This window comes from Benincasa hispida, chromosome 4 (assembly GCF_027475165.1).
Source record: "Benincasa hispida cultivar pf3 chromosome 4, pf3_genome.v1.1, whole genome shotgun sequence".
In the NCBI taxonomy this organism is placed as follows: Eukaryota; Viridiplantae; Streptophyta; class Magnoliopsida; order Cucurbitales; family Cucurbitaceae; genus Benincasa; species Benincasa hispida.
The window spans coordinates 1702992-1715918 of record NC_143481.1 but is presented as its reverse complement, the minus strand read 5'-3'; the positions used below and the strand labels follow the sequence as shown (position 1 = coordinate 1715918).

The 12927-nt window shown below is 39.7% G+C and overlaps 1 protein-coding gene across 1 annotated transcript; it reads right to left on the bottom strand.

Moving 5' to 3' along the window:
• Window positions 1-8118: 8118 nt before the first annotated feature.
• LOC120075457 (uncharacterized) lies at window positions 8119-11290 on the bottom strand. Its single transcript, XM_090312816.1, is given in 7 exon segments — window positions 8119-8634; window positions 8704-8975; window positions 9240-9413; window positions 9416-9541; window positions 9743-9937; window positions 10030-10509; window positions 10627-11290. Coding segments are annotated over 7 exon segments (2427 nt in total).
• Between the last annotated feature and the right edge of the window lie 1637 nt (window positions 11291-12927).

Below are 12927 nucleotides of genomic sequence, written 5' to 3'. Positions count from 1 at the left end.
AAATTACCATTTTACTCTTGGGTTACCTCTGTATCCTTAAGTACCAGTGCATCTCTAATGAACAACCTATTTATGGTTCAACCATTAAACAGAAACCCTCTCAGGCCAGTGAGAGGTGAAGGCTTTTGTTCAAGTCTCGGAAACACCACTTAAGGGAACACTTATCTAATTACTCTAAAGTCGGGAAGGAGTGAAATCCATCTTGTATTATTATGTTCTCAGCTCCCCACTCCGTCTTATCCACAAAATGGTAGGCTTATTGAGTCAGCGAATGATCACTCTCACCCATATAAATCAAAGGATAATCCCTCGTGAGCAGGAGTTCATAATACACTCAGGATTAAGACTAAGTTGCCTAGGCTATTCTATTGAAATAGAAATCTAACTAATCAACGGTGTTACATCTAGTGGTTACTTTTTCCTGGTTCGATCTTATACAAACCCATTGCATAGGATACCCCTACTCGCATGTCACCTACACGAACGCTTTGGATTAGTGCGTTTGTATCAAATATAGAATGGGTCGTATCCATAGTGTCACCATGATAAAATACCCAAGTTTATCCCTATACTATAGACCCTTTAGGTTATATCTTAAACATTGATCCCTATATGTCTCCACATATAGTTCAAGACTCATAAGGTGGCCTAGGATGTTAGTTTATTAGATTTAGGGTTATTAATACAAAATATAATACAATAAAATCAATAACACTTATTGAAATAACATTGATAATTCTTTAGAAATAAAGGTCAATTATTTACATTTACTATCTACGAGTTTTAGGACATAAAATCCAATAAAAACCCTTGAACTAAAACTCTAGTCAATGGGATATATATAGTATCAAAATCCAAACCAACGGGATGATAAATAAATACAATAAACTAAGTCATCCATATATCCATTACACATCTCCCACTTGCCTTAGATTATACAATATACATGCCTCAAATATCTAAATTCTCTAGATGACTCTCGAAAACTTTAGCTAAGAGAGCCTTCGTAAATGGATCAACAATATTGTGCTGCAAAGCGATCTTTATGATGATCACATCTCCTTATTGCACAATGTCTCGTATTATATGATACTTCTTCTCAATATGTTTTCCTCATTTGTGGCTGCAAGGTTTTTTAAAGTTGGCTACTGCCCCACTGTTGTGACAGTATAAGATGATAGGCAAGTCATGTTTGGAACCACTTCCAAATCACTTAGGAACTTCCTAAGCCAAACTGCTTCTTTTTCTGCTTCACAAGCAACTACATATTCAGCCTTCATAGTGGAGTCTGCAATGCATCCCTACTTGATGCTACACCATACTACAGTTCCCCTGTTCAGGGTAAACATTGATCTTAACGTGGATTTCCTGGAATCCTTGTTAGTTTGGAAATCAGAGTCGATGTATCCTATAAGGATCAAATCCTTAGACCCATTCACCAACTTGTAGTCCCTCATTGTCCTAAGATACTTAAGGATATTCTTAACTGCGATCAAGTGGTCAAACCCTAGATTGAACTGGTACTTACTGACTATTCCCATTGCATAGCAAATATCTAGCCTAATGTAGAGCATAGCATACATAAAGTTGCCTACAACTGAAGCATAGAGAATATATCTCATATCCTCAACTTCTTGAGATGTCTTAGGACACTGTTCCTTAGACAAGTGAGCCACGGGCCTGAAAGGTAATAGACCTTTCTTAGAGTCCTGCTTTGAACATCGAGTCAACATTTTATTGATATAAGTTGCTTGAGATAGAGCCAACGTTCTATTCTTGCGATCCTTAATAATTTAGATCCCAAGTACATATTGCGCCTCTCCCAAATATTTCATTTGGAATTGGCTGCCTGCCATTTCTTAATACCAGTAAGGTACCTTACATCATTCCCAATGAGTAGGATATCGTCCACTTAAAGACTAAGAAGGCTACTTTACCATTAATGATTTTCTTGTAGACACAAGATTCATCAACATTTTGTTCAACACCAACAGCTTTGATTGCAATACCAATTCTAATGTTCCAAGATCTGAACGTCTGTTTCAACCCATAAATTGATCAATTCAGCTTGCAAAGTTTTTGCTCCTGACCTTGGGCTACGAACTCTTCAAGCTAAGACATAAAGATATTCTCTTCAAGATTATAATTTAGAAAGGTAGTTTTGACATCCATTTGCCATATCTCATAGTCATAATATGTGGCTATGGATAAAAGAATTCTTATAGACTTAAGCATAGCAACAAGGAAAAAAGTTTCCTTATAGTCAACCCCTTCCCTTTAGGTAAAACCCTTTGTTACATGTATAGCTTTGAAGGTATGTACCTTCTCAGCACATCACTCTTTCTTTTATAGATCCATTTACACCATGAGTTTAACCCCTTCAGGTAGATCTACAAGTTCCCATACTGAATTGAAGTACATAGACTCCATTTCAAGGTTCATGGCTTTAACCCATTGGTCCTTGTCTATGTCATCCATTGCCTATTTATAGGATAATGGATCCTCAATGCTATCATCTGGTGTGACAACCTAAGTTTCAATTAAACCTAAATAATGATCAGATTGTGATATAGCTCTCCCAATGCATCTAGGCACTCTCAATGATTGATAAGGACGAGACTAACCTAAAGTGCTAGCTTCTTCATCAACTCTTGATGAAGAATCAGTTGCATCAAAAACCCTAGTTCTTCAGTAGCTTCGTTTAATACTAATTTGCTCCGTAGTTTATGATCTCTCATGTGGTCTTCCTCTAAGAATATAGCATTTGTTGATACACCTTGTTTTCTTGAAGGTCATAGAATATATCACCTCTCATTTCCTTAGGATAACCAATAAATTGGCATAACCTTGAACGAGGTTTCAATTTCTTAGGATTTGTCACTAGCACGTGTGCATGACAACTCCAGATTCTTAAGTAATATAAACTAGGTTTACACCCCCTCTATAACTCAAAATATGTTTCAGAAACACTCTTCGAGGGGAACATTATTCAAGATATGAACTGCAATCTCTACTGTATACCCCAACAAGCTAGATAATTGAGCATAGCTCATCATAGAACAAACCATGTCTAACAAGGTTTTATTTCTCCTTTCTGATACACCATTTTGCTGAGGTGTACCAGGTGCTAAAAGTTGGGATTGGATTCCATGTTTTATCATATAGCCTTGGAATGCTAAATCCATTTACTCTCCACCCTGATCTGATCGAAGTGTTTTAATCTTTTTACCTAACAGGTTTTCAACATCAACCTTATACTCCTTGAACTTTTCAAGGGCTTCAGACTTATGTTCCATTATGTATAAATAACCAAACCTCGAATAATCATTTATGAAAAAAATGAAGTAGTTGTACCCTCATCGAGTTTTTACATTTATTGGACCACAAAGATCTATATGTATGAGCTCTAAGGGCTCTTTAGCTCTTTAACCTTTTCCACTAAAAGAACGTTTAGCCATTTTTCCTTCAAGAAAGGATTTGCATGGAGCTAATGAACCACCTTCTAACTATTGGGATTTATGTCCTAAATCTAGTGTATCTCGTAGTTTGTAATTTTGTTAACACAATTTATTTATCTAATAAAATCATAGGTATTTTATTTGACATTTAGACACCACTAATTCAATCCAATAAACTAAGATCTAAAGTTATATGATATCACTTATGCAGTATGTGGTTGACATACAAGTGGTTCATGTTCAAGTAATAACCTAAAAGGTCTGTAGTAAATGGATGAAGGTTGGGTGCCTTATCCTGGTAATACAGTCGATATGACCCACTTTGTAATTGTTACATGAGATGTAAGTGTTACAAACAATATGAACCATATTGTTCATGTAAAGACATGTGAGTGTGGGTATGCTGTATAAAGGATTTTATACATAGATCGGACCACAAAATAATCAGTTTCTCTTTATAACACCATTACTTGAAGAAACTAATATTTCACTAGGATGACCATAGGAGACTTGACCTTAATCCTGAGTGAGTTTTGAACTCTTATGACGACAATCCTTTGATCTGTATGGGGGAGAGTGGTCATGATAGCCAACTCAACAAGCCTACCATTTTGGGGATTTGTCTGATTAGGAAGCTGGGAACACAGCTACACAAGATGGAATTCACTCCTTCCCATTGCTTGGGAAAGTAGATAAATTGCTCCCTTAATAGCTAGTTTCGAGTCTTGAACAATGATCCCTCAACCTTTCACTGGCCCGAGAGGTGTTAGTTTATAGTTAGACTATAAACTGTTTGTTCATTAGATGAATCAGTGGTACTTAAGGAGTTAGATGTAACTGCAGAGGTAAAATGGTATTTTTATTGGATTTTATATCCTAAAACTCGTGGTTTGTAAACATTAGAACGTAGTCTGGGAATTCAATAAAGTTGTTATTGAATAAGTCCCTTGACTATTATATGAGTACTTGAACTTTATGTGGAGACATATAAGTGGATCAAGTTCGAGTAAATAGTCAAAATGATCTATAGTATATGAATAAGGTTGGGTACCTTGTTCTGGTAACACTATTGGATGCGGCCTACTCTGTAGTTATTACAAAGAGTTGTAACGTGCTATAAACGAAGTGATCCTAATTCGTTCATGTTAGAACATAAGGAGTGAGGGTGTTCTGTGCAAATGAGTTTTGTGCAAGATCGAACCACAAAACTAAAGGAAATCGGAATCGAGATTTCCATGAGCAGCGGAATAAGACTATTCCAAATTACAATCATGAATTAACATATATTTACAGTCGACTTCAAAACAAATAGTTATGCAAAACATACAGAAATTACAACATGAAAATCTCAAATGAACAATGAGAAAAACTCTACGCACATAGTAGAAATGTCTCCACGCTTCGTTGTGCACGGCTCCTCGAACAACAGCAACCTCGAGCGCTCGATCTACACGATCGCAACACCCCACGAACACTTCGCGCTCGTCCTCAATGATCTCCTCGGTTACGAACTCCTTCGCAACACGAACGACCTCCACAGCACCACGAACAACCTCCAGAAAACCTCGACGGTGTCGAGTTGAGTCTGACTGTAACAACCCCACTTTCTAGGACTACTAAAAGGGGGATCGCTACTGCATGCATGCATAAATATTCTCATTAAAGAAAATAAAGTAAATTAAAGAAAATAATCATAATCTTAAACTACATTAAGTCTATAAAAAAAATGTTCTAACATATCTCAAAATCTTAAATCGTTCAACCCGGGCATCCTTTTTAACAAGAAAAAATTTATAAAAAAAAATGAATAAATTAATAGATAAATTAATTAATTAAATTATGATAAATCCATGAATGGATAAAAATAAAACATGCGAAAATATAAACAGTCAAATGTGGAAGCAAATTCTGGTTCCTTTGGCATTGTCACGGATTCCTCTTGTCAGTCGCCCGAGTGTCCTTGCCCTTACCTGAAAAAAAAATAAGGATAAAGGTTGAGTATAAAATACTCAGTAAGTGATCCCAATGCAGGGATCAGACTATGCATCCATGAGCAAAGAAAAAATAGCCCATGGCTCATAAAGTTACATCAGTTTTTTATGATGAAAGGAAAACCAAAAGACGTGTTATCTTGCCTTAAAACGCATGTCTAGCGGCCCATAGGCACACCGTCAAACATAATAATAACATAAACGTTAACCTGTCGGTTCACGCATGTCTAGCGGCCCGTAGGTACACCGTCAAAACATGAAACATGAAAATAAAAGTAACATGAATGTAAACCTGTCGGCCCACGCATGTCTAGCGGCCGGTAGGCACACCATCAAACATGATAATAACATGAACGTTAACCTGTCGGTTCGCGCATGTCTAGCGGCCCGTAGGCACATCGTCAAACATAGTAATAACACACATCAAGGTAAGACAATAAACCACTCTACTGGTCTATTCATGCATCACATACATAATATCAGTACTGATTATAATTTTAACATGCTCATAATACTTGTAACCACCATACAACTAGCAAAACATAATATCAAACAAAAATCATGCTTCAGAGTCAACCAAGTAACTTGATAGGTCTAATCTAGAACGCCTGGCATGAAGGCACCAGTAATAGTATCACTTACCTCAACTTGGTCACAAAAGTCCATGCAAATAATTCCTTAAAACCTTTGGAAAACTTGAATCAACCCAAAGTTGTGGTTTGATCCAAGACAAATTCCAAAACTTGATTCAAGTAGCCAATCTGATCAAGAATTAATTCCAAAATCAATAACTTATTATTTTTTTCTACTATTACTTTCAATCCAAAAGAATAACCAACCAACTGACACAAAACTTACCCAAACTAAAACTCTTCGATGAAGAGAATGGTCCTTTCTTTGTTAGCAATGCCTCGAAATCCAAATCCCAAATCTAAAAAAGGCAATGACAGTGAACAGAATGGAAAGGCTGGCGACTGGAAGGTGGACAGCGGTGGTTAGGGCTGGAAGGAAAAGAAGAAGAAGAAGGGAAGGAAAAAGGATTGCATGCGTGTGGGTTGAAGAGAGGAGAGAGAGAAGTAAATTTAATTTAATTTTCTTTTCTTTTTTTTCCTTTTTTTTATTCCTTTATCCCTTTCCATAAATATATATAACCAAATTAAACTCTTCCTTTTCCCTTAAAAAAACGAATTCCTTAATTATCTCTCAAAATATATATATACTTATATATATATATTCCTTTTCCTTTTAAAAAAAAAGAATCAAATATACACATTTAATTATCTCCATAGATAACCAAATCTCCCAAAATATAAGCCAAAATAAAACTCAATTAATTCCAAATAATCAAATCATATTTTAGCTTAGCCCAAAAACATAAATCCCATATAATTTATCCAAGTAACCAATAATAAAAAAAAAAACTTAATTACAAAATAAAAAACAGGATGTTACATTCTACCCCCCTTAAGAAACTTTCGTCCTCGAAAGTTCTAATCCTGAAAAAGCTCGGGATAATGCATCCTCATGTCGTCCTCACGCTCCCACGTTGCTTCCTTGAACTGGTGATTCCGCCAAAGAACCTTCACCAAAGCTATCTTCTTGTTGCGCAAAACTTTCACTTCCCTGGCCAGGATTTGAATGGGCTTTTCTTCGTAGCTCAGGTTCTCATTTAAATGCAAAGGCTCATAATCCACAACATGAGATGAGTCTGCTACGTACTTCCTCAACATAGAAACATGAAAAACATTATGAACTGCAGAAAGAGATGTGGGCAAGGTCAGCCGATATGCTACAGGGCCAACCCGCTCCAAGATCTCAAATGGCCCGATGAAACGAGGGTTCAACTTACCCCTCTTGCCAAACCTTAACACTCCCTTCATAGGTGCCACTTTCAGAAACACCTTTCCACCTACCTCAAACTGCAGGTTCTTACACCTAACATTAGCATAACTCTTCTGCCTATTTTGAGCCGTCAACATTCGGGCCTTAATCTTCTGTATTGCCTCGTTCGTGGTTTGTACTAACTCAGGTCCTAGTAATTTTCGCTCACCAACCTCATCCCAGCATACGGGTGACCTACAACTCTTCCCATAAAGGGCCTCAAACGGTGACATACCAATGGTTACATGATAACTATTATTATAAGCAAACTCTATCAAATGCAGGTGAGAGTCCCAACTCCCTGTAAACTCTAGTGCACAAGCACGTAACATATCATCCAGTGTCTGGTTCAAACGCTCAGTTTGACCGTCAGTTTGTGGGTGAAAAGCCACACTGAAATCCAAACGTGTACCCAATACTGCCTGAAGGCTCTTCCAAAAGCTGGAGGTAAATCGAGGGTCCCTATCAGACACGATGGACACTGGTGCCCCGTGCAATCTTACCACTTCTTTCATATACAACTGGGCCCACCTACTCACTGAATATGTAGACTTCCCTGGAATAAAATGTGCCAACTTGGTAAGTCTATCCACTATAACCCAAATTACTGTAAAACCCTTCACCGTTCGCGACAAACCTACAATGAAATCCATCGAGACATGCTCCCACTTCCATTCCGGTACACTCAAAGGTTACAACAAACCTGCTGGCTTTTTTCTTGGGGCTTTTACTTGCTGACACACCAAGCACTTACTGACAAACTCTGCTATCTCCACTTTTATGTTATTTTACCAGTAGCAACGTTTTAGGTCCTGGTACATTTTGGTACTGCCAGGATGTATTGAAAATGGGGAGTTATGAGCTTCCCATAACAGATCATTCTTGAGGTCACTATCTGCTGGTACACATAAACGTCTTCGAAAAGTAAGATCATTATCTGCTGACAAGGAGAACTCACCACCTTGTCCTGTCTTTACTTGTTGTGCTACTTCAACTAAGTAAGGATCACTGTGTTGAGCAATAATGATCCTCTGCCTTAAACTTGGTTGTACTAACAATTGTGCTAACTTCGCAGATACTTCCCCTACCACCACTGCTATCTCAGCCTGCTCAAGGTCCTTATATAAACGACTCTGTCTGGTGATAAGGGCTGCTGAATGAGCTACCTTCCTACTTAGAGCATCCGCCACTACATTTGCCTTTCCTGGGTGGTACAGAATCTCGTAATCATAATCCTTCACTAGCTTCAACCATCTATGCTGCCTCATGTTTAACTTCTTCTGAGTGAAGAAGTATTTTAAACTCTTGTTGTTGGTGAAAATCTGTATCTTCTCGCCATACAAGTAGTGCCTTCAGATCTTTAAAGCAAAAACAATAGCTGTCAACTCTAAATCATGTGTGGGATAATTCAGTTCATGGTTCTTTAACTGGCGGGAGGCATAAGCAACTACCTTACCTTGTTGCATCAACACGCACCCCAATCCTCTCTCGGAGGCGTCACTGTAAATAACAAAACCACCCGTTCCATCTGATAAGGAGAGAACTGGGGCAGTAATCAACCTTTGCTTGAGATCTTGGAAATTATCCTCACAAGCCTTACTCCAAATAAAGGAAGCTTCTTTTCTGGTCAACCGGGTCAGAGGGGTGGCTATATGGGAAAAGTTCTTCATAAAACGACGATAATAGCCTGCCAACCCCAAGAAACTACGTACCTCTCCAACTGTGGTAGGACGAGACCAACTCGTGACTGCCTCGATCTTTGCAGGATCAACAGATACACCTTCTTTGGACACCACATGCCCTAGAAAGGACACCTATTTTAACTAGAACTCACACTTGGAAAACTTAGCATATAACTGTTGCACCCTCAAGGTCTCTAGAACCTTTCGCAAATGTTCCTCGTGCTCCGCCTCTGTCTTGGAGTAAACCAAAATGTCATCTATGATGACTATCATGAAGGTATCAAGAAATTCCTTAAACACCCTATTCATCAGGTCCATGAATACTGCACGAGCGTTCATCAACCCAAATGACATCACGACGAACTCATGATGCCCATACCTCGAACAAAAATCTGTCTTAGGATATCACTATCCTTTATCCTCAACTGACGATACCTCGAATGAAGATCAATCTTAGAAAACACCGTAGCTCCCTGCAACTGGTCAAACAAGTCATCAATCCTGGGAAGCGGATACTTGTTTTTGATAGTCACCTTATTTAGTTCCCTATAGTCAATGCAGAGCTGTAATGACCCATCTTTCTTTTTCACAAACAACACCGGCGCACCCCAAGGGGACACATTAGGGCGTATGAAACCCTTATCCAACAACTCTTGCAACTGAACTTTGAGTTCCTTCAGTTCTGCTGGGGCCATTCTATATGGAGCTTTCGAGATAGGAGTTGTGCTTGGCTCCAACTCGATAGCAAAGTCTATCTCCCGATGCGACGGCAGACCTGAGAGTTCTTTTGGAAAGACATTCGGGTAGTCACGTACTACTGGCTCCAAAGTCAAGGAGACCTCAGGCTCTCTAATGTCGACGACACTAGCTAAGATACTCCGGGTACCCTGATTAAGCAACCTCTGGGATTTCAAGGCAAAAATAACTTTGGGCAGGACCACGTCCCCACCCCTTTAAATTTAAAGCTGGCTCACGTGGGAGGGTTAAAGATCACCTCCTTGCGAGAGTAGTCTATACTGGCATAGTTAGCAGCTAGCCAATCCATGCCCAAAATCACATCAAAATCTCGCATGTCCAAGACTACTAAAGTCACATCCAAGGTATGACTTGCTACTTCAATCTGACATGCTTTTATCTTCTCCTTTGCTAACATAATTTCTCCAGATGGAGTGGAAACCAACAACACAAAGTGTAAAGGCTCTAGTTCTAACGTGGCATGCTTAACAAACAGCGATGATATAAACGAATGGGACGAACCCGAATCAAACAATACTAGCGCAAAATGCCCCAAGATTAGAAGTGTACCTGTCACAACAGTGCCTGCTTTCTCGGCCTCCTGCCGGGTGGTAGAGCAAACACGACCTTGCTGATGTTGGGGCCTACCCGAACTCCTCTGGTCACGGCCTACAAACTGGTTCCCAAAATCGAACGTGCCTCTAGCAGGACATCTCTCTATCGAGTGCCTCTCCCGCTTGCAATGAAAACAAACTCCGGTGCCTGCCAAACATCGACCCCAGTGACGTCTTCCACACGAGCTACACACTGGTCGAATCCTCTCCACTGTACCCGTCTCGGCAGCCTACTACCTAAAATGACAAAGCGATCTGTCTGAACATTGAACCTTTTGATGGGGGTGAGGCTCGAAAGCCTTCTGATCCGCCTTCCTCTTTTGTCCTAAGGAAGGTCCCACCCCGAATACTTGTGAAAACTCATCTCCTGACTGTGGGTCCACCTCGACTACCAAACGAAGTGCCTCAACATGAGTGGTTGGTTTGAATGCTCGCACGATACCTTGTATACTGTCTTTTAGGCCTTGAACGAACCTTTCTGCCCTCATGGCTTCCGTGGCGAACAACTCCGGGGCAAAATGGGATAAGGTGTCAAACTCTTGGTCATAATCCTCCACTGACCTATGTCCCTGCCTCAGCTCTAAGAACTCCCTCTGCTTATTGTACCTCAGGTTGGCAGAGAAGTACTTCGCGTAAAAGCGCTCCTTAAACTGCTCCCAAGTCACTGGATCCCCTCCTACACCCAACATCCTTTCTGCCGACTGCCACCAGATCTGAGCCTTGCCAATAAGCATAAGAACGGAATATTGCACCTTCTGGTCTTCTGTACATTTCATATAACGAAAAATCGTTTCAATCAAGGATATCCATAATTCTACTTTGGTAGGGTCCTTTAGTGACCCATTGAAGGTGCTAGGGTTATACTTCCTGAAATCTCGCAAATGCTTGGCCTCCACCGAAAGGCCTGACATGCTTTGGTTCTGGATCATGTTCTGAGTCTGGACTTACGGTACCTGATCCTGTGGTGATGGTGTCTGATGGAACTGGGCAAACTGAGCCAGTCGTTCGTCCAGCATGTCCTTTACCTTACCCAACACAGCTGATGTAACTGTTTCCCTAATAGTGGCTGCCCAATCGGTAACCTCTGCTGGAGCGACGGGGGTGGGGTGTATCTGTGGCGGCATGGCCGTGTGTTGAGCTCTACTTTGTGTCCGGGTTTACGGCCACTCTAACCCTGAGGGGTCCCTAGGTGGTAAGAAATCCTCTGGTACCGGAGGGTCCTGAACTTGTGCATCTTGAACTTGTGGATCCTCATCATGAGGATCTTGATCCTGAACTAACGGATTCTGCTCTACGGGAACACGCCCCCTTCCAGTAACCCTATAACTGCCTCTTCCCCTAACACGAACCATTTTCCTGACAGTTATTCGTAACCACCCCTCAGCTACTTTCCTTACTAGCACAAAACATATCAATTGCAATCATAAATGCTATTAACTCGGGTGCATATTATTCTAAATACTTTTCATAAAGGACATACCTGGTGACGACGAAGAATCCGTTTTGCCAAAGGAACAATCTGGACTTACATAATAAGTCCAGAACCCCAAAACACGGGCTCTGATACCAATTGTAACAATCCCACTTTCTAGGACTACTAAAAAGAGGATCGCTATTGCATGCATGCATAAATATTCTCATTGAAGAAAATAAAGTAAATTAAAAAAAATAATCATAATCTTAAACTGCATTAAGTCTATAAAAAAATGTTCCAACATATCTCAAAATCTTAAATCGTTCAACCCGGGCATCCTTTTTAACAAGAAACAATTTATAAAAAATGATTAAATTAATAGATAAATTAATTAATTAAATTATGATAAATCCATGAATGGATAAAAACAAAACATGGGAAAATATAAATAGTTAAATGCGGAAGCGAATTCTGGTTCCTTTGGCACTGTCACGGATTCCTCTTGTCAATCGCCTGAGTGTCCTTGCCCTTACCTAAAAAAAAAATAAGGATAAAGGTTGAGTATAAAATACTCAGTAGGTGATCCCATTACCGGATCAGACTATACATCCACGAGCAAAGAAAAAATAGCCCGTGGCTCATACAGTTACATCAGTTTTTGATGATGAAAGGAAAACCAAAAGACGTACTATCTTGCCTTGAAATGCATGTCTAGCGGCCCGTAGGCACACCGTTAAACATGATAATAACATGAACGTGAACCCGTCGACCCACGCATGTCTAGCGGCCCGTAGGCACACCGTCAAACATAATAATAACATGAACATTAACCGGTCGGTTCATGCATGTCTAGCGGCCTGTAGGCACAACGTTAAAACATGAAACATGAAAATAAAAGTAACATGAACGTAAACCTGTCGATTCACGCATGTCTAGCAGCCCGTAGGCACATCGTCAAACATGATAATAACATGAACGTTAACCTGTCGGTTCACGCATGTCTAGCGGCCCGTAGAAACACCGTCAAACATAGTAATAACACGCGTCAAGGCAAGACAATAAAAGTCCACACAAATAATTCCTTAAAACCTTTGGAAAACTTGAATCAACCCAAAGTTGTGGATTGATCCAAGACAAATTCCAAAACTTGAT